The sequence below is a fragment of the Lissotriton helveticus genome, chromosome 12 (genome assembly GCF_964261635.1).
Source record: "Lissotriton helveticus chromosome 12, aLisHel1.1, whole genome shotgun sequence".
Lineage (NCBI taxonomy): Eukaryota > Metazoa > Chordata > Amphibia > Caudata > Salamandridae > Lissotriton > Lissotriton helveticus.
In genome coordinates, this window is record NC_136073.1 from 720,289,620 (window position 1) to 720,310,502 (window position 20,883).

Here is a 20,883-nt window from a genome sequence, read left to right on the forward strand (position 1 = left end):
GCGTATAGTTGTCTTAAAAATGAGATAATGGGCTCGTCTATTTTGAGTTTTTCCAGCACCTCCCATAATCGATCGTGCCTGACACAATCGAACGCGGCACTGAGATCAACAAATGCCGCATACATTTTTTCTGCCTTGGCATGTACGTATTTCCCTTGAAGGAGTGTGAAGTTTAAAACCTGCTCGACGGTGCCCATCCCTTCTCGGAAACCATATTGGACCTGGGATAGTACACCTGCATCTTCAACCCATGATGATAATCGGTTTAGGACGACCCTTCCCACAATCTTCATAAAAGAATCAAGAAGGGAGATGGGACGATAGCACGAGGGACTCTCTCTGTCTCCCTTCTTGAAAATGGGAATAATGATGGAATCAGACCAGGTTTTAGGAAGACCCATCTCGCCACTTGCGTCCATCACTCTTTTCAGGATAGGGGACCATAAATCTACCGAATGTTTAAACAAATCAATAGGTACCCCATCAATTCCCGGGGCCTTTCTTCCCTTACTCTGCTCTATGGCAGTGGCCATTTCACCAGTTGAAATTCCCAAATTAACTTGATTGAAGGTCCGAAATGCCTCTTTTTCAATGCCCTCCATGTCAACTAGTTTTAAGGTCTCCCCAGGGTTATAGACTTCCGAAAAGAAGTTGATCCAGGAAGATTCGCTAATGGCGACCTCAATCCTCGCGCTATTTAAGATATTAAAAAACGGTGCATTAACTGCGCGCAAGAATTGGGCACTATCCTTAGATTGAGCTGCAATAACCAAATTGTTCCAGGCCTCCTGTTTAATGTTTTTCTTACAGTTACTTCTGGACAATCGATAGGTTTTTCTGCAATTAGCCACCTCTGCCGGGTCCCTGATCTTTTTGTGTAGAGCAGCCTTCAAAAGGGAATGTGCCTTAGAGCAGGCCGCATCAAACCATGAGTTAGTCGATGTGCTGGAAGAAGAATCTCGCCCACTCCGGGAAAAACTGTCTCTGATATTGTGTGAAATAATTTCAAAAGCTTTCAGCACGTCCTCACTAGAAGTCTCTTCATCTAAACACCTCTCTGTGGGCGAGAGATCCCCTGACAATCTTATTGTGCATGGTCTCTGCATCATTGCAACTCCATTTAATGGTATACCCGTTAGGTCTAGGCATTTCACAAGATTTCAACCATGACAGTATCTCTATCAGGGAATTATGTTGAGCCTGTGGGAATCTGATAGTAAAGGAAAGGGGAAGATGATCACTAAACCCCACCGGATGGGTGGAAAAATCAGTATACCAAGAGGCATAACTTTCAGAGGCCACAATATAATCTATGGTGGTACCGTGGCCTCTCCCCACAAAAGTTGCACTAAAATCAACACAGGGTGTGCATAATCTGTTTACAAAATTTAAATTAAAAGATGCCAACAGTTCATTCAATAAATCCCCCCCGTCCTGATGAGAAGTGTGGGGACGAATCATCTACACCTGCCCCAATAAATCCGCACCCCCCAGCTGCTAGGTCACACAAATTGTGGTTAAGATCCCCCCCACCAACGATAATACAATCCCTCCCCTTTGAAATAAGAGTCCCCTGTAAAACCTTGCTCAATGAGAAAACCGTATCGGTTAATAAACATTTATTTGGGTTGTTATAGATGTTAATCAAAATAATATCAACCTTAGCAACCAACTGGATTGAGAGAATCTGGAAGTAACTTCCCTGGGTAACAAGCTTAATTTTCACAGCACCCAAAAGGTTAGAGATGTATATACAAAGCCCCCCACTATTTCTCCCACGTGTAGATGGAAGGGCCGCAACATGAAAAGTGCTATACCCGTTTAGATGAACGGGTTCGGTAGACCAAGTTTCTTGGAAACACAGTATGCCAAATGCTTTAACAAAATCAATCCAGGAGGAATCCAAAGCCCTGTCTTTAATGCCTGCAATGTTCCAAAATAGAAAGCTGTATTTGGGAGCTGTTGTACTATTGCGACGTGCAATCGAGAGCACGTTGGGCTGCCTATCTGCTTTAACAGTGGGTACTTCCACATTTGCAGGACCTGAGTTACAAATATTGGCTTCTAAACTGGTGACATGAGCTTCTGGAGTATCACGATCCGAATCAGTAAAAAATACTAAGCCGGGTTCCATGCAAGTCCCTAAAACATTCTCAATGATTGTTCCTTTTCTTTGACCTACTAAAGCGTCTGGGCCATTATCAAAAATGAGAAAGTTGGAGAATGTATCGGACAGGTCTGTACTAGAGATTTTCCACTCAGTCAATCCACTCCCTCCAAGTCGCGCAAGCTATCATATCGGTTATGGGTGGGAATTTGGAACTGGTTAGATGACCAAGGGACAGATAGAGCATGTGAACTATTAGGGTACAGATTCCAATGATCTGAATAAGCCTGACGGGCGGGGTAAGCAGGAAATACAAACTGTGGTGCAATTAGGGATCTAGGAGCATTATGAAAACCTTCTGGATGATGATAACGAGGTCTACTCGTATGATTAAACTGTGGATTCCTTGATGGTCTTATTGGTCTATCCGCTTTGGCAGTCCAAGAACTTGGCTTCCTGACCGGACTTACCAAATCTCTAGGATAGAAATAGAGCAAATCTCTTGGGATAATCGAACTACTACCTAAAGGGGAAGACCAGTTCAAAATATAACTAGTCTGCATGCATTATAGCACAACAGCTGATCAGATGGACAAGCGAAATTAAATAAACAGGAAGAAATTTCTTTAAATACAGGCAGGTGTCAATACACATTTGTGGTATAAGGCTAGTATTTACCAGTGGATGTATTGTTATTTAATTTTTGGCAGCTTAAATAGCTTAAAAACGACAGAAATCAAGGTATGAGTGCGTGTCGATCAGTTAAATATGGAAATGTACAGTTTTACACCTTCATTTATACGTAAAACACAAAATAAGTATGGATAAATACAGATAAAATGGCCAAAAAGTAAATATCGATAAATACAGACGGAAATGTTCAAAAAATAAATACCATAAAACCGGGATCCCTAATTATTATACAGGTTTATACAAATGAATTCACATATCTAGGTGCACATGTATGTAGTCCAAATAAATGCTTATATACACAGGGATATGGTTTATATTTACATTTTAGTATGGTGGTTATTTGGCGGAAGAGCCAACTCTTGAGTAGTCTTGTGAAGACTAGGTAGTTATCTGTGGATCTTATGTTTGGGGGTAAAGAGTTCCATAGATTGGCTGCTTGAACAGAGGATGTGCCACCTACGGTTTTTCCTTATATGGTGGGATTTTGAGCCAAGATGCAAATCTAGAGCGAAGGTTGCTTTGTTGAATGTATTTGGTGATTTTATTCCAGATGAAGAGCGGTCCTGTTCCATGTATGGCTTTGTGGGTGATACTAAGCAGCTTGAATATGGATCCTCTGGCAACTGGTAACCAATGTAGGGCCTTCAAGGTAGGGGGGATGTGGGCTTGGGACTTTATATTTCAGAATAGTCTGGCAGCAGAGTTCTGATTCCGTTGTAGTTTTTTCTTAGTTGATAAATAAGATCTGTGGTAGAGGCTATTGGCGTAATCGAGTTTACACAGAACAAGAGATATAGTAGACTGGTACTTGTGTGGAAATCCTAGGTGGGGAAAGATGCGTCGCAGAGTTTTTATAGTAATGGTGCTCGATCTTGCTATTGGCCATTCATTGATAGCTTGGCGTCCATGGTATTTCTGAGGTTTCTTATTTCCTTAAATTCTTGAGGCGCTGCTCCCAGATCGTCAGGTCAGGTGGCGAGTGGGTCATCATTTTTCTAATCGCCACATGTGAGTATTTTTGTTTTGGAAGCATTCAATTTGAGATGGCTCCATGTCATCCACTGACCAACGGCTCTGAGGCAAATAAAAGTTTGTGAGTCTCCAATGTCTTTGGGACTTTCTAGTTTGAACATTTTTTTGTCTTCTGTATATTTATAGCATGTGGGGTGAAATTCATTGGTCAGTGCCGGTAATGACTTTAGGTAGATGATGAAAAGCATGGATGAGATGATAGAGCCTTGAGGGACCCCTGCTTTTGTGAAGTATGGTTTGGATGAGAAAGGGGAAGTATGGATGACATTAGCTCTGTTTTAAAAGTAGGATGTGATCCAGTCAAGAGCAGTCTCCTCTATGCTGGTTTCATAAAGTCTTTGTATCAGAGTGTCATGTTCAACTGTGTCAAAGGCAGCTGAGAGTTCCAAGAGAAGTAGTGCAGCGACCCTGTTCCGGTCAACTGTGTTTTTAAGGTCGTCCCAGATGGTAGTAAGGGGAGATTCTGAGCCTTTTCCTCGTTGGAATCCTTCTGGGAAGTCTTATAGTATGGAATTGTCTTTAATGAATTGTGAATCTGTGCGAATGCTGCCCTTTCTATCAATTTGCCCAGGAAAATTCCATTTGTAATGGGTTTGTAGTTGTAGAGGTTAAGTGGGTTTGTTTTCTTTAGTAATGGGCGTATGGATGACTTTTTTAGATCTTCTAGAAATAATCCCATAGTTAGGGAATTGTTTATGATTCTTCTTAATGGTGTGGCAGCAGATATCATTAGAAGAATTTTCTTGAAGGTTTGTGTGGACATGGGTCAGAAGGGCTGCCTGCTTACTTAGACCAAGTCCATAAATTCATTGTGTGATATTTGTTGGAAGGAATGCAGAGGCTGGGTTAGTGTACTCTTGGGCTGTTTTTTGGGAAAAGGGTTGATGCTGGTGGCTTTTCTTTATTTTAAATAGAAATTAACATGTCTACTTTGGCCGTGTAGTGATGTGCCAGTTTGCCTGTGAAATCTTGAGTAATGGGATGAGCTCCTTCTAGGCAATTTGGTTTGGGAAATGCGATGAGAATTTTATAGAATTCTTATTTGCACATTTAGCATTTTGAATTCTGTCTGAATAGCATGTTTTCTTAGGTTTCTTGATTGCTGACTTGTATAATCTGTTAAGCTTCTGTAGGATGAATTTGGTCTTAATTAGTGTTTGTTTTGAGCCAGGTCTGTTGCAGCTTTCTAATTTGCTGTTTTATCTGGGTTATCTCTGTATTTCTGTAAATTGTCTGTGTTCTTTTCTTTTATTCTGTTGTGTTGTTCTTAGTGGTATTAGGATATCAAAAGCTTCCTGTAGCCACTCATATAATTTTTGAATGAATGTTATTGTGCCTAGATCCGAACTGGATATTAGTTGTGTTTCTAAGTGTTCAACATTTAGGTTGTTTCACGGTTGATAGGTGGATGCATCTAAGATAGTTTTAGGTGTGTTGCTTTGTGTTGGAAAGCAAGCAAATGGTGACCTGACCATGTGATTGGAGTAATTGTTTGAAAGGTAACTAGTTCTCAATTTGCAAAAATGAAATCCAGAATGTGTCCAGCGATTTGTGTGGGTTTGTAGATGATCTGATGTACGTTCAGTGAGTATAGGTCAGTGATGATTGTTTTCGGAAAGGGCATATTGGGTTTGTCAAACCTAATGTTTAGGTCATGAAGAATGCATATAGTGTAGTAATAAAATGTTTGAAACTGTGGCTAAAAGTGTGTCTGGGAATGTCGCATTGCTAGGTAGAGGTCTGTAAAGGAGTAGGAAGTTACAGGAGGGAGATGGTGTAGGGTTGCATCTGAGTGCCACACAACACCTTGTATGGAGACGCTATCTGCTTTAGTGATATTTAATGTTTGCTTGATTATTAGAGTAGCATTTAACTTTGTGTTTGGTTTGTGTAGTTAATGTTAAAAACAAAAGTGTTAATATATATGGTTTAGGAATGAAAAAGACTGCACACATCAGCTAGGGAGAAGCCGCTTCCAAGTGACCTTTAATTGATTTCTCTTTATTCATTAGTCTGTTATAATAACTTCATTTGTGCTAACTGTGTTTGGTCAGGTAGCTGGCTTGTGATGCACCAAAGTCAAGACCACCTGCACGAGGACGATTGCAGAGAGAAATATGTAGATGACCTTTCAGCTTAATTACTGAACTATTAAGTGTCAACACCTATGTCCTATCTGGCTTAAGAGTTATATTCCAACAAACATTTGTGTAATCTGATGCAAAAGGCATTCTCAAGAGTAAGAGCCTCTAAAGGTCTACATCACTTGAACTCTGTACTACCCTTCACCCTTCAATGATGAGCTCATGAGATGTAAGTGGCATGTATTAATGCCAGATCAGCAGTAAAATAGATTTTATATTTGTGGAGCAATGTTCAATCACAAGCTAGTCTTGCTTTAAATATGAAGTCTTGGTGAAGATAAAAATGTCTTAGGTGTGATTGTTGTGTTTTTAAATGTTTATTTAATGTTATAGTCACAATTAATTTTGGTTTGATTTGTAGGTTTCCAGGCAGTGATAGCTTGTTTCTCTATCAAGTAAATGGTTATTGGTCCTGGCGGTCCTGGTGCTCCTGGACCTATCCGCGGCCTTCGATACGGTCCACCATAACATTCTGTTGGACCGTCTTGAGGGCTGCGGAATCCGAGGAGTCGCACTGACCATGCTGAAATCCTTTCTATCAGACAGGATCCAGGTGGTGGCCATGGGAGACTTTGAATCCTGCCCTTTTACCCTACCAGGAGGGGTTCCTCAGGGCTCCTCCCTAAGTCCTACCTTATTTAATGTTTATGTTACCTCCCTCGCCCCGGTGATTCGTTCTTTTGGCTTCGAATTAACATCATATGCAGATGATACTCAAATTGTGGTATCTCTGCTCCCGGGGCGAGAGGAAGGAATTGCGGCCAGATTCCAGGACTGCATGACTGCAGTAAGTTCATGGATGGCTAGGAACTGCCTCAAATTGAACTCCTCAAAAACGGAGGTTCTTCTCTTTGGAAATGTGACCAATCTCTGGACCCCTAATTGGTGGCCTCATGAAATGGGATCCCCACCCATTCCAGCCACTACAGTAAAAAACCTGGGGGTGACAATTGACTCCCAACTTTCTTTCAAATCACAGGCTAATGCCTTATCATCCTCCATTCACTGGAGAATAAAAACTATTAGGAAAATCCTTCCCTTCCTTTCCAGTGATAGTAGGAAAACGGTGGTGACAGCACTTGTGCTGTCCCGCCTTGACTACTGCAATAGCTTGTACCTGGAGGCCCAGCAGGGAGTTCTGAACAAAATGCAAACGCTGCAAAATGCTGCCGCCCGATTGATTAATGGTCTACCTAAGTTTGCATCGGTCACTCAAGAACTAAAAAATCTACACTGGCTCCCAATACGTAAACGTATCATGTTTAAAGCTCTCTGTATAGTATTCAAGGCAGTAAATGGAATAGGTCCATCCTTCCTTCAAAAACACCTCCAACTATACAAACCAGGACGACAACTAAGATCTGCTAACAAAAGCCTGGTTACGACTAACCGCATTAGGAAAGCCCGATGGGGAGGACGTAGTTTCTTCCACGGAGCATCCAACATCTGGAATGAAATGCCCCTCGCCCTAAAACAAAGCAATGACCTTATGACCTTCAGGAAAAATATCAAAACATGGCTAGAAAATGAGTGCTCCAAGTATTTCCATTTCACTACGCCATGGCTTGAAAAGTTGCAGAAATGCTAAATAGAAAAATTCCCTTTTATCTGGAGCTTCGCAACTCAGTTTCCCGAGTCGCTGTTGGTTTCAGACCACAATGCACCCACATAACCAGAAATACTACACCCCTCATCAGAGTTAACACATTTTTACTTTGTGTTTTTGAGCTAGAACTTTTTTTTTTTACAATATGTATCAATGATTTATTGGTCGACACGTGCTTCTCAGAGGCTTAATCAGTGCGCCACATCAAAAAGCTGGAAGAGATGGACTGCTGCGAATCTGAAGAGAACAGAGGGATCGTTAGTATAGGGTACCCGAGGCCCGGAGAGATCGGAGTAGCTAGAGCGATGGACATCTGAGAGATGAGCAAAAGAGAAAGGTAGAGTGCAGCACTTCACCAAAGCCTAGAGAAACTGACAGAAACAGCACACACTCAAAGTACTCCAAGAAGAGCAAGAAACTGCAATCCAGAATCTGCAGTCACACCGCAGCACTACATATCACAAAGCAGCATAGAGCACAACGTATTGCACAGTACAAGGAGAAACATCACTGTGCATCATACACCACAAACAGCACTACCCATCAGACAGCACGCGACAGATTGTTCTATACTCTTTCTATCACATTATCAAAGAGTACAGCCTATCAGAGAGCGTAAATAGCACTACCCATTATACTATTAAACACTATATATAGTTCACTCTAAAAGTATGGTGAACAGTTCAACACGACACGAGCAGTAATAGTAATGTGCATCACACAGCTCAAACAACACTGTCCACCACCACACCAACATCACAGCCCGACGCAGGACACACTGCATCATGCATAATAATAATAGTAAAAGTTTTTTTAAGCGCCTGGTTACTCCAAACCGGCGTGTCCCCACGCTAGGGTGAGTGGAGGAAGCAGAGCCGAGAAACCTCGGCCTAACTTAAAAGACGTTATTAGCATGAAAACAGATGAGTTTTAAGATCCTTCCTAAACTTCAACTCGGATGATTCCATCCGGAGGCTTAGAGGAAGTTTATTCCAACTCTGAGCAGCCAGAAGCCGGAATGACCTACCTCCCATCCTAGCCTTCTTAACCTTCGGTACTAGCAACAAGCCAGTTCCACTCGATCTAAGGAGCCGTGCGGGCATATAGGAAGGGCCTGTGCCCTGGATGATGCGATGCATCACTCTACGAACAGCACAGTGCACTCTCCGCATGATGCATAGGTAGAACTGAACGTCACACAGTGCAGGCTTAGATCACCCTATCCTTCACAGACACGACGGTGCACTGGACGACACAACCAACAAAGTGCGCCACACCATAAGTAAGGCGGCGCGCACACCCCTTAGCACCGTTCTCCACAAATTGGCAACAAAACTGTGCGTCCCTAGTATAAACAACACGGACATGCCAGAACACCAGCAGTATTGCCCACGTTATGTCCCAGACACTGGTATCACAAAGAGCACGGGGCGTCCCACAGCACAAGCAGCAGTGGGAATCCTACAACACTGCCAATCACAGAGCACACACGAAAATGAGCATCACGCTGTACAAGGAACACTGTGCTCGTCACTTACAAGCAGTACTGTTGAGCACACACAACACGGAGCATCACACAATACAAAACACTTAGCATTTTATTACACCGGACATCACAGGGCACAGACAGCATTATGCATCACACTACACAAATCACACGGAGCACCACAAATTATGCACCGCATTATTCATCACAAGCAGCGAAGGCATCGCACAGAACAAGTATCACTTACCATCTAACAGCGCGAACAACACTGTGCATCCCCCAGTACGAACAGCACTGTGCGTCCCCCAGTGCAAACAGCATGGGCAATCACATAATGCTGCCAATCACCGAGTACAAACTACATTGTGCACCCCACAACAAACTGCACTGTGTATCAAACACATTACTAAAGTTGTGTATCAAAATGCACACATACAACACGGTCCATCAGACATAGCACTATCCAGCACATACCACAGCTACCAATGCTCAAACAGTAAACGTTTCATTGTACTTTGCATCCTAAAATAAAAAAAAACACTGTTCACTACTGCCTACAAATTGCGCTGTGCATCACACAATAAAAGCAAAATGCATCACACAGCAAAGTCAGCCTTGTATATGAAACAACATCAATACCACAGTGCACCACAAAGCACAAACATCAGTGCTCATCACAAAGCTCTAACGGCTTCGAGCATCACAATTACTAACAACGTCTGGACTCACAGCACGACCAGCACAGTGCAACACACACAGCACAAATTCACCAAACATAAAAACGCCTGGGAACTGTTATCTAGGAGACAAAAGTGCATTTAAGAGCGGTGACACTAGGGGTTGGGTCACTACGCCAGAGTCCGGGTGTGGCTAGAGAGAACAATACCCCGCATTTAGCATTTGTTTGGCCTTTCACAGAGCAGAAACTGCTTATAAAAATATTCACAGCAAATGCATGTTCAACGCATCACTTATTCTAGGTAATCACATGTGTGTTCAAATAATTCAGTTCAGAATGTGTGTTGTGTTTGCTTTTTTCATTATGTAGTGCACCCTAAGTCTGCCTACAATTGGTTGTACTCTCATCACCAGGCATCTCTCTCAGTGCCTGTGCATGTTGCCCAGTCATGAGGTGGAGACAAGAAATACATCTAGGCCATCTATGACAGAGAACCCTCATGTAGAGATCTGGAAAAATGCAGGAAAGCTAGGGTTAACTGGAATACCACTAACAAATCCTTCCACTCCACACAAGTCCACAACTAACAATTAAAAAATAATTCCACTAAACACTACATACGTCCACTACACAACACATAGTAAAAGACATTTGCATTTACAACGCCAATCCGCTCTCCACAGTTCCAATCCACACCACATAATCAACACCAAACTGCAAATACAACATAACAACACAATTACAAAACACACCACATACATCCAAAACACACCACACAATTCTACATCGTTCCGCAACATTCAACAGCACACCACATAATTAAACCCCACTACATTACACTCCAAAAAATACCATTCCATAATATAACACTCCAGAACACACAATCCCGCTCCACATATTGCCACTATACTCAATACCACATCATTACTATCCACATAGTTGCACAGCATGCCACATAATTACACTAAACAAATCCCCACCTCACAGTTCCATCCCACACAATTACACAGCTAACTAATCCAATCCAATCCACATAATTCCACTACCCAACACATACATACACATCATAACACATACGTAAAAGACATTTCCGTTTACAATGCCAATAGCTCTGACTCAAACAAATGCAAGACCGATTGCATTTCCAATGCTTGTTAGCTCTTTGCTTTGTTCGAGCACTGTTTCCCCTTGGATGTTTTTAGCATGAAGGTTGGTGCAAGTTGTAGCATGTTTATTGGAAAATTTAATTGGTTTGTTGCATTTGAACAAGAACAATAACTCCGTTTTAGCTGTATTTTTCAGTGAATTTGTTTCTTACCATGAAGTACTTAATTTCCAACCCTGTGCATCCAGTCACTGCATTCCACCGAAAGCGTTATTCTCTGCCAACCCCAAGGCCATGCACAGTGGGAATTTGTCACAGCATTCCACCCAAAGAGCTATTCTCTGCCAACCCCAAGGCCATGCACAGTGGGAATTTGTCACAGCATTCCACCCAAAGAGCTATTCTCTGCCAACCCCAAGGCCATGCACAGTGGGAGTTTGTCACAGCATTCCACCCAAAGAGTTATTCTCTGCCAACCCCAAGGCCATGCACGGTGGGAGTTTGTCACAGCATTCCACCCAAAGAGCAGACTGTCGACGCAGGGATTTTACCCTTACAAATTGAAAAACCGGACTCTATTTCGGAAATCTTTGCACAAACGATGAAGAATTGTAAAGAACAAAAAATATTGTAAATAGCCTTGAAAAAGCCCTGGCGCAAATCGCCATAGGGGCGAAACACGTGTCGGCTGTGCATGTTTTTATCTAAACAAATAAAGAGCAACTTTTCTACAAAATAAGGATTTCTGACTTTGACTATACAAGCAAGGATTGAGCCTAAGGACACTTAGAATTGATACCAAACACACTCATTACCCCCTTCTAAACGGTGGGAGTTTGTCACAGCATTCCACCCAAAGAGTTATTCTCTGCCAACCCCAAGGCCATGCACGGTGGGAGTTTGTCACAGCATTCCACCCAAAGAGTTATTCTCTGCCAACCCCAAGGCCATGCACGGTGGGAATTTGTCACAGCATTCCACCCAAAGAGCTATTCTCTGCCAAGGCCATGCACGGTGGGAGTTTGTCACAGCATTCCACTCAAAGCGTTATTCTCTACCAACCCCAAGGCCATGCACTGTGCAAGTTGTAGCATGTTTATTGGAAAATTTCATTGGTTTGTTGCATTTGAACAAGAACAATAACTCCGTTTTAGCTGTATTTTTCAGTGAATTTGTTTCCTACCATGAAGTACTTAATTTCCAACCCTGTGCATCCAACCTGCTGTGAGCAGGCAAGTCCCACAACTAATGTCCTCAGCCCAACTGCCAGTCACAGCATTCCACTCAAAGCGTTATTCTCTACCAACCCCAAGGCCATGCACTGTGGGAGTTTGCCACAGCATTCCACTCAAAGGGCTATACTCTGCCAACCCCAAGGCCATGCACTGTGGGAGTTTGCCACAGCATTCCACTCAAAGGGCTATTCTCTGCCAACCCCAAGGCCAATGCCAGTGGGAATTTGTCACCACATTCCACTCAAAGCATTATTCTCTGCCAACCCCAAGGCCATGCATAGTGGGAATTTGTCACAGCATTCCACCCAAAGAGCTATTCTCTGCCAACCCCAAGGCCATGCACGGTGGGAATTTGTCACAGCATTCCACCCAAAGAGCTATTCTCTGCCAAGGCCATGCACGGTGGGAGTTTGTCACAGCATTCCACTCAAAGCGTTATTCTCTACCAACCCCAAGGCCATGCACTGTGCAAGTTGTAGCATGTTTATTGGAAAATTTCATTGGTTTGTTGCATTTGAACAAGAACAATAACTCCGTTTTAGCTGTATTTTTCAGTGAATTTGTTTCCTACCATGAAGTACTTAATTTCCAACCCTGTGCATCCAACCTGCTGTGAGCAGGCAGGTCCCACAACTAATGTCCTCAGCCCAACTGCCAGTCACAGCATTCCACTCAAAGCGTTATTCTCTACCAACCCCAAGGCCATGCACTGTGGGAGTTTGTCACTGCATTCCACCCAAAGGTCTATACTCTGCCAACCCCAAGGCCATGCACTGTGGGAGTTTGTCACAGCATTCTACCCAAAGCGTTACTCTGCCAACCCCAAGGCCATGGGCAGTGGAGGTGGCCAGGTCCTGTCTCCTGCATAGTGCCATTATCCTACCCACAGGGCATTTGCCTTGCAACAAGGCCCTCTTCCGTCAACCAGCCCCTGATGCGCATGGCCTTTTTGAGCACAGGTGGGTTGGCACCGGGGCTGTGCTGCCCCACGCCTGTAGCCTACCCAAACTGTGCATAGCCTTTGGTCATGCACAGGAAGGATTGGGTGCATCGCTTGGTCTTTGCTTGTGGTCAGGCACTTGTTAAATGAACTATGTGCCTTAAGGTTTTTTTTTATCAGCCTGAAATGCTGGAGTCAAAAGGGATTTGGGAGTCACAAAACGGCTAAGTCAGAAGTTATTAGAGAGTTAACCACGAACTATCAGTCGACGTTGGCACCGTCAATGACCTTTCGCATGGCTTTCTAATGTTTTGTGACTCGAAAGTCACACACCGAATTTGGTGTTGTTTTGTAGTGTAACCAACCCACTGTTATCATTAAATGAAAAATTGCATATAAGCTTGGAGCAGACTCCATCTGAGTCCATGACTTTTAAAGTCACGACATTTTGTAACATTTGTTATTCCTTTGTCTATGGTACCAAGTCTGTGTAGTCTTGGGATAAAACTTGTATTCTCTGCCTTCATAATTACTTCTTAAAAGCAGCTCTGGTTTAAAACGTCAGATCAGTAATTGTGGTCAGTGGTGAAAGGTTTGTTATCAGCTTTTCCATAACTTATGTAATATTGCTTAGAGTAACTGTAAAATGTATTTTATAAGAATCAAGAACATATATTCTTCAATAATTGCCCTTGACCATCTGTATCTCTGGTCTGTGATCGGTTATGTTGCTATTTGCTTGAAATTGAGATTGGGAGGCAAATATGTTTAGAATTTTGGATTTTGTAAACGTTTTTCCCAGTTCAGTTGTGCCTTTTTGTTGAGTGAGGAGCTTTGATCTAATGTAATACCTCATATTTCGTTTTTATAAAGGAAAAATGTTTCAGTTATCAATAAAGAGTATACCTTGTTCGGCTGCAATTGATTGTATGTTCTTCCCAGGTCTGGTTCAGCGCTGTGTCATCGTCCAGAAGGATCAACATGGGTTTGGTTTTACCGTCAGCGGAGATCGCATTGTGCTGGTTCAATCTGTTCGTCCGGGTGAGTAACCACTCCTCCTACAGTTAGAAAGGTGTGAAGAATTTTTCTGGGAAGACAAACTGGCATTGCTAATTTTACTTCCCCACGTCAAAAGTTAACTCTTTTGTAAAAAGCAGCATTTACAAACTGGGCATCCTCAAAACCAGAAGTTAGGTGGGAAGGTTGTTGTTTGCTCATTTGACAAAGATTGTCGATTCATTTAAGAACATTTTTTGGTGTTCTCAATTTTAAATAGCAATATCTCCCTAAATACAGATGTTTGAAAAAGTTTGAGTGGGCACGGCTTTATTGCCAATTTCTAGATCTGTAAACATATTTATTTTTATATAACAGCTTTACATAGCCACTATTATTGTGTTTATTTCTTTATATAAATATTCATTAGCCGATCAACATTTCACATGCTATAAATTCTCTTTTTCATAAATTTCCCCTCAGTTGAGACTTATTTTTCCTAATAAATTAGTTTGGCATGGACCTAGATATATTGCATGGGTAGATGTCTGTCATTTACCTCATAAATGAATGGATGGGTAGTTTCTCTTCATTTCCCCTTCTCCCTGAGAAAGGCATGCTTCACAGTTGTACATTGAAATGAGTCTCCTAATTGTAATTCATATTTAGGTGTTGTTAAGCCACTGTTCAGGTAAATTAAGGCAGAAGGGGTTGCATTTATTCCATGTACAGTATGGGAGATTGAAGAATAGTTTAGAAAGACGTGTTGCGGATACAAGATACAGGTTCTGAAACGCTGGGACATCATCATAGGTAGTGTACCACCCAACTAGTGCTCCAAAAGCCCCTAATAGTTAAATAAAAATTAGGTGAACTTGGAATTTTGATTTCGAGGATTGGGTGTTTTATTAGTCGCAGTGACTTTAGTGTGTTTCAGCAAAGACCTATCCTGCTACATAAAAACCACTTGTCACTTGCACTGCTTTTAAAAACCTACTCACTTGTTTCAGACGCGCTTGCCTAACGCGCCGAGCAGCCCTCCTGACACCCCCTGACACAGCGGAACGTAGCGCTGATACAGGGAAACCCCTCAAACCACCATCGCGGCTCGAAGGCGTAGACACGCCCACAACGAGGCCACGCCCACATCCCACGCCTCAAATGTGTCGGCCATACCAGCGCAGCGGACGTGCGCAGCGGGAGCGCCTAGGGCAAGCCCGTTTGCGCCCGTCCGCGCACGGCCGGGCTCAGGGCCAGAACCCATGCCGGACCTAGCTTCCCCTAGGGTAAGCTTCTCGCGTCGGGACCTCCTCAGTCTCAGACCCAGCAATGATAGCTCATGTAACTATGTCCATGATCTTGACGGACCATTTACCAGCTGCACACTCTGCTGCCCAATTCAGCTACAACTCCACAGTCGACCCGCCATTCCTTCGGCTCTTAAACTGGCCACTCTGAACTGTCGCTCACTCCCTATGCACGCGCTGTTCATTAATCACCTAATAGAAGACCACGAGATCGACATTTTGTTCCTCTCTGAAACATGGCTTACCGACCACTCGGACTCAGATGTTGTTCGAGCCCACCCTCCGGGCTTCCTCATCCAATCCCAACCTCGTCCTTCAGGCAGAGGAGGAGGACTGGCCATCATCTACCGGGACTACCTCTCTTGCAGAGCCAACGACGCTCATATCCTGGACTCCGAAAGCCTCTATTTTACCATCCAGTTAGCGCCGACTAGCTCACTGTCCGGCCTCCTAGTTTATCGTCCCCCTGGCCACTCTGGCCCTTTTGCCAGCGCTCTCTTAGAAGCCATAGCGTCTCAGGCCCACTCCACATCTAACTTCGCGATACTAGGAGACCTCAACATCCACTTCGATGACCCCCTAGATACAGGGGCAGTCGACTTGATTGCAGAACTGGCTGCCTACGGTCTCAACCTCATCAACTCTGGAGCCACACACACTAAAGGTCATTTACTCGATCCAGTGTTTACCAACATCCCCACCCTTCAAGCCAAAGAGTCCCTACCCCTCCCGTGGACGGACCACTTCATGGTCTCTCTCCGCCTACCAGGAGCCTTCAAGAAACCCCACAAACCCACCACCTATACCAGGAACAGGGCATGGGCCAGACTCTCCGCACAGGAATGGGCCAGAACCCTGAACTCTACCACCCCTACCCCTTCGGAAGATCCGGTCACCGCAGATAGCAAATTCAGGGAGTGGATCTCCATGTCACTCGACTCTATCCTCCCCTTAAAAACCCGTGAGGATAAAAACGGGAAATTAGGATCTGCCCCATGGTACACCCCGGAACTCCGGACTCTCCGCAAAGACTGCAAAAAAGCAGAGCGACTATGGAGGAAAGACTGGCTGCACGCCAGCAAGGAAGCCTATCAGAGGTCGGTGAGAATCTACAAATTAACCCTGAAGCTCACTAAAGCCTCACACTACGACACTAGAATAAAAAACTCCACCAACTCGGCAAGAGAATCCTTTCTCATCGCCAAAGAGCTATTGAAAATACCAGCTCCCCCCTCATCCATCACACCCCCGGCTGACAGAAGTGACGAATTGACTACCTACTTCAACTCCAAAATCGCACGTATTCTAGTCTCCCTCCCCCACCCCTGCCTGCTGAACCACATGGACAATGATGCATCTTCCAACCTCTCAGGAAACATCATGCATCCTCAGCTGACCGCTTTCAGAGCAGTAACACTGGAAGAAGTAGGCACAACCATGGCCAAAATGAAAAGCGGCTCCCCTCTAGATCCTGCCCCCATTAGATTCCTGAAAACAGTAGCCCCTGTCATCGTGCCTACGATCACGGAGCTGATAAACATCTCGCTATCTCATGGCTCTGTCCCCCCAAGCTGGAAGAGTGCAGTAGTCAAGGCACTCCTAAAAAAACCTCATTTGGACCCCGCCGACATGGCGAACTACCGGCCAATCTCACTCCTCCCATGCGTCAGCAAAATGGCCGAGAAACTGGTCAATGGGCAACTGTCACAGTTCCTTGAATCAAACAACCTTCTGCGGCAGTCACAAACTGGATTCCGCCCGGGCCACGGCACAGATACCGCCCTTCTCGCTGTCATCGAAGAGGCAAGGTGCATCCTGGATTCAGGAGGGTCAGTGGCAGTGATCCTCCTGGACCTCAGCGCAGCCTTCGACACGGTTAACCACCGTGTCCTACTCCATCGGCTGGCCGTGGCAGGGCTCGCAGGTTCGGCGCTCACATGGATAGAATCCTTCCTTTCAGGGCGCTCGTTCCAGGTATGGGATGGCAACTCCCACTCTGCCTCCCTCCCCCTTGCGAGCGGAGTCCCCCAGGGGTCATCCCTAAGCCCCACTTTATTCAACGCCTACATGGCCCCCCTCGAGGATGTCGTCGCCCCCTTCGGGATTAAGATAGTGAGCTATGCGGACGACACGCAATTGGTCGTCTCACTCTCACATCTGGACAATCACCCAGACAATCTGCCGAACTGCCTCCAACAAATTCACCACTGGATGTGCGAGTCATCGCTCAAGCTAAACGGATCAAAGACAGAAGTCATGCTTTTGGGCAAGCAATGGACCACCATCCCCTCTTCGGTCTGGCCAGACGTCTTCGGGGAAGTACCCACCCCGAAACAAGTAATTAAGACCTTAGGAGTCTGGCTGGAACCCGAGCTGTCTCTGAAAACCCAAGCAACCAAAACAGCAGGCACCTGTTTTGGTCTCATGCGCTCCATCTGCAGGATCCTCCCACTACTTCCGCCCCTATCTAGGAAACTCTTGGTCCAAGGCCTGATCCTTGCGCGGCTAGACTACAGTAACACGGTCTATCTAGGAGCTCCTGAACCCACTATGGCTAAACTTCAGCGTACGCAAAACGCAGCTGCCCGGCTCCTTATGAATCTCCCTTCCAGAGTCTCAGCCAGACCAGCGATCAAGGCCCTCCACTGGCTTCCAATACGACAAAGGGTAGAATTCAAGGCCCTGTGCACCGCACACAAACTTCTCAACGGTCTCGGCCCTGCTATCCTGAGAGACCTGGTTACCCCCTACAAGGCCCCCAGATCCCTACGCTCGAACAATAAGCGTCTGGCCAACGTCCCCAGATACAGGAAGGCACGCACCGGCGGTAGACGCTTTTCTGTAAAAGCATCCTCAGGATGGAACTCACTTCCTCGCCCCCTGAGGCAGGAACCCAGCCATCTCCTTTTCCGGAAAAAATTGAAAACGCTGCTGTTCCCAAAATAAAGTCCCCTCTCCCCTCTGGTCTCCACAAATGCTACAGTGCGGGGATGCCTCCGGGTCACCAGGCGCTCTATAAATCGCTAAATAAATAATAATAAATAAATAAAAACCGAATAAATATAGATTAATCTACTGATTAATTTCCTGATACAGAAGACCGCTGGGCTTGCATTCATTGTTCTCACATTGGCCTAGTAAGTAGTAGATATATTCCATACCTCTCTTCTGGTGACAGCATTTCCAAGTTCTTTCAAGTTTAGCACTGCAATATTGAGGGTCATCTCTTTGATGCACATACTAAATACTTTACCGGGATTCCTGCAGTGTTTTTCACACTTACCTTTGCGAGGTGCGAAAGTGAAATCTAGGCCTTATCCTTCCTTTAGGCTCAATCTGCAGGTATTTAAAGACTGAGACGGGTAGAGACATAATCCCAGATTAATGTATAAAGTGTAAAACAGAATTCTGTCTTGATGAGCCTGCAGTCATACCAACGTTTCCTTAAACCGTTTGCAGTCAGTATAGTATACCTTTGCCTTCCTTCTCTTGGATTCAAGTTGTGTTTCAAGTGTTACCTGCACAAGGTAAATTCATTTAGAATGAAGGAAAAGTATTCTACCCTTTTTTGATATTTAATCACAGATGGTCCAGTTTCCAATAAGACCTAGGAGAAGGAACATTTAAAGAAAGATTGTTGGGTATTCCAACCTGGTCATACCTGAAGGAATAGCGGCTGGCATTGCTTTATGTCCGAGCAAAGGAGGGTGGGAAACATTTAAGGGTAGGCAGCAACACTTCTGCATACTTCCGCCCACATCCTATTGAAGTGCTTTAAAAAAGAGTTAGTATCTTATAAAGGAGAAGAAAGTCACTTACTCTATAGCACTCATAAAGATGAGATGAGTTTGCTAATCTTGCCTTACATATATCTAGACAAATCGTAGGGAAAATGTACACCGTTAAGCATCTGAAAGCTTAAAAGTATTTTTTGGCCTCTTTGCGGTACAAACCTCTTATGTAGATCAATTTTGTGTATTTTAAAATGGTTTTTTTTCTTTGACCACAGGCAGAGTAAAACTTATTGGAAATGGAAGTATTCTTCCTTGTTTTTCCATAGTAAAAAATACTTTCTAAGAATGGTGTTTGCATTCTACTGAAGATATCTTTTTTAATATCGGTCAAATCATCCAAATACCGTCTTTCTTTATAATATGATTGTTTGAATAATAAGGAAGCACTCCAGAATGAAGATGTATCCTTTCATTTTTTAGTATACCTGTTATTTACATTTGTGCAGCACAAGGGTTGTCCAAACTTGTCATTAACAAGAGCTACATCTGATTGATGAAAATCGAATTGAGCAACTGACTTTTACAACTGTTGCAGATTTGACCACATCAGAGACAAATCACAGTAATGACCATACCTTGCTGTGTTACTAGTAGTTGTAACCACCCAGATGTACGTCACAACATTTGAGTGATACCAAAATATAGATGGAATATTGACTAATACAATGCCACAAAGGTACAACTAAAGATAGGTATATATTTATTATTTTGAACTCCACATCTATACACCCTAAAGATGTGTATATCCTCAAGGTAAATCAATGTGGAGTAAAAAATGTATGGACGACTACACTTAACTCTATATACTTACCTCCGTGATAGTGTTGTAGTTTATATTATGGATGCAATATATTGACTGCACGATATTTAATATTGTAGAAGAACACAAACCATCCAGAGCATAAGACAGGGCTAGTAACAGCACTTTTTGGAAATGTTTTAACATAATTAAAATGCCTGTACATGCCTAATGAAAGCGCGGCAGCAAGAGGCCACTGGCACAAAGAAAATACTAACGGCTATAAATCGCCATAACATGGTATGAACTATCAGTCAAATTGCAGATTAAAAATGTTTTGGATTTCCAATCAGTCTGTTTTCAATTATCAGCATGGTAGTTTATAAAAGAAATACATGGTTTTCAATCAAATATGCACTTTCCATTTTGGGTTCACCCACTCAAAGAAAATCTTGTCCTTTTCTTGCAAAGTGATTTTTTAAAAAAAGGGTATAGCAGACCCTCTGAATTAAGTACTTAGCTGGGTTACACGTCAGGGAGCTACTTCCAGGGTACTGGCGAGCTATCAGTAGCTCCAATGCTACCCGTTGGAGACCCCTGGTTCAGTACTAACTATTATTAATATGGAGCTGGGGTAGGCTGTGAAGGATCACTTGCATATAACCAGGGCCACTGGAAGTATGCACCTATGGGTCTGCAGCATTTTGTGCATAGTTATGAATTTGCCGCGTTTGCACATAACCTATAATCTGCTGCATAATATGTAGATTTTAACAAAACAAATTGCTTCTAGCTCAAACAAATAAAAAGTTACTAAAAGCGTGGCTGTAGTAAATTGTAGTAAATAATTCAAATAATCAAGTATAGATGGTACTGATTTAATGATAACAGCACAGTACTCTCTTCTTCAAGTCCTAGCAGAGATCTGCCAGTACAAACACATTTACAGGTAAATAATTCTAAAGAGAATTTTCAGACAGGTGCATGTGCACAGAACTAAAGAACAGCAGATTAAAAGGG

The 20,883-nt window shown here is 43.6% G+C and overlaps 1 protein-coding gene across 3 annotated transcripts in view; it reads left to right on the forward strand.

Annotated features, from left to right (window-relative positions):
• The window catches only part of ARHGEF11 (Rho guanine nucleotide exchange factor 11), an 883,046-nt gene that overhangs the window by 281,964 nt on the left and 580,199 nt on the right, over positions 1 to 20,883 (forward strand). For all 3 annotated transcript variants that reach the window (XM_078670282.1, XM_078670280.1, XM_078670281.1), the window contains exon 3: positions 13,970 to 14,068. In XM_078670282.1, coding sequence (XP_078526408.1) covers positions 13,970 to 14,068 — 99 coding nt within the window. The remainder of the gene's footprint in view (positions 1 to 13,969; positions 14,069 to 20,883) is intronic.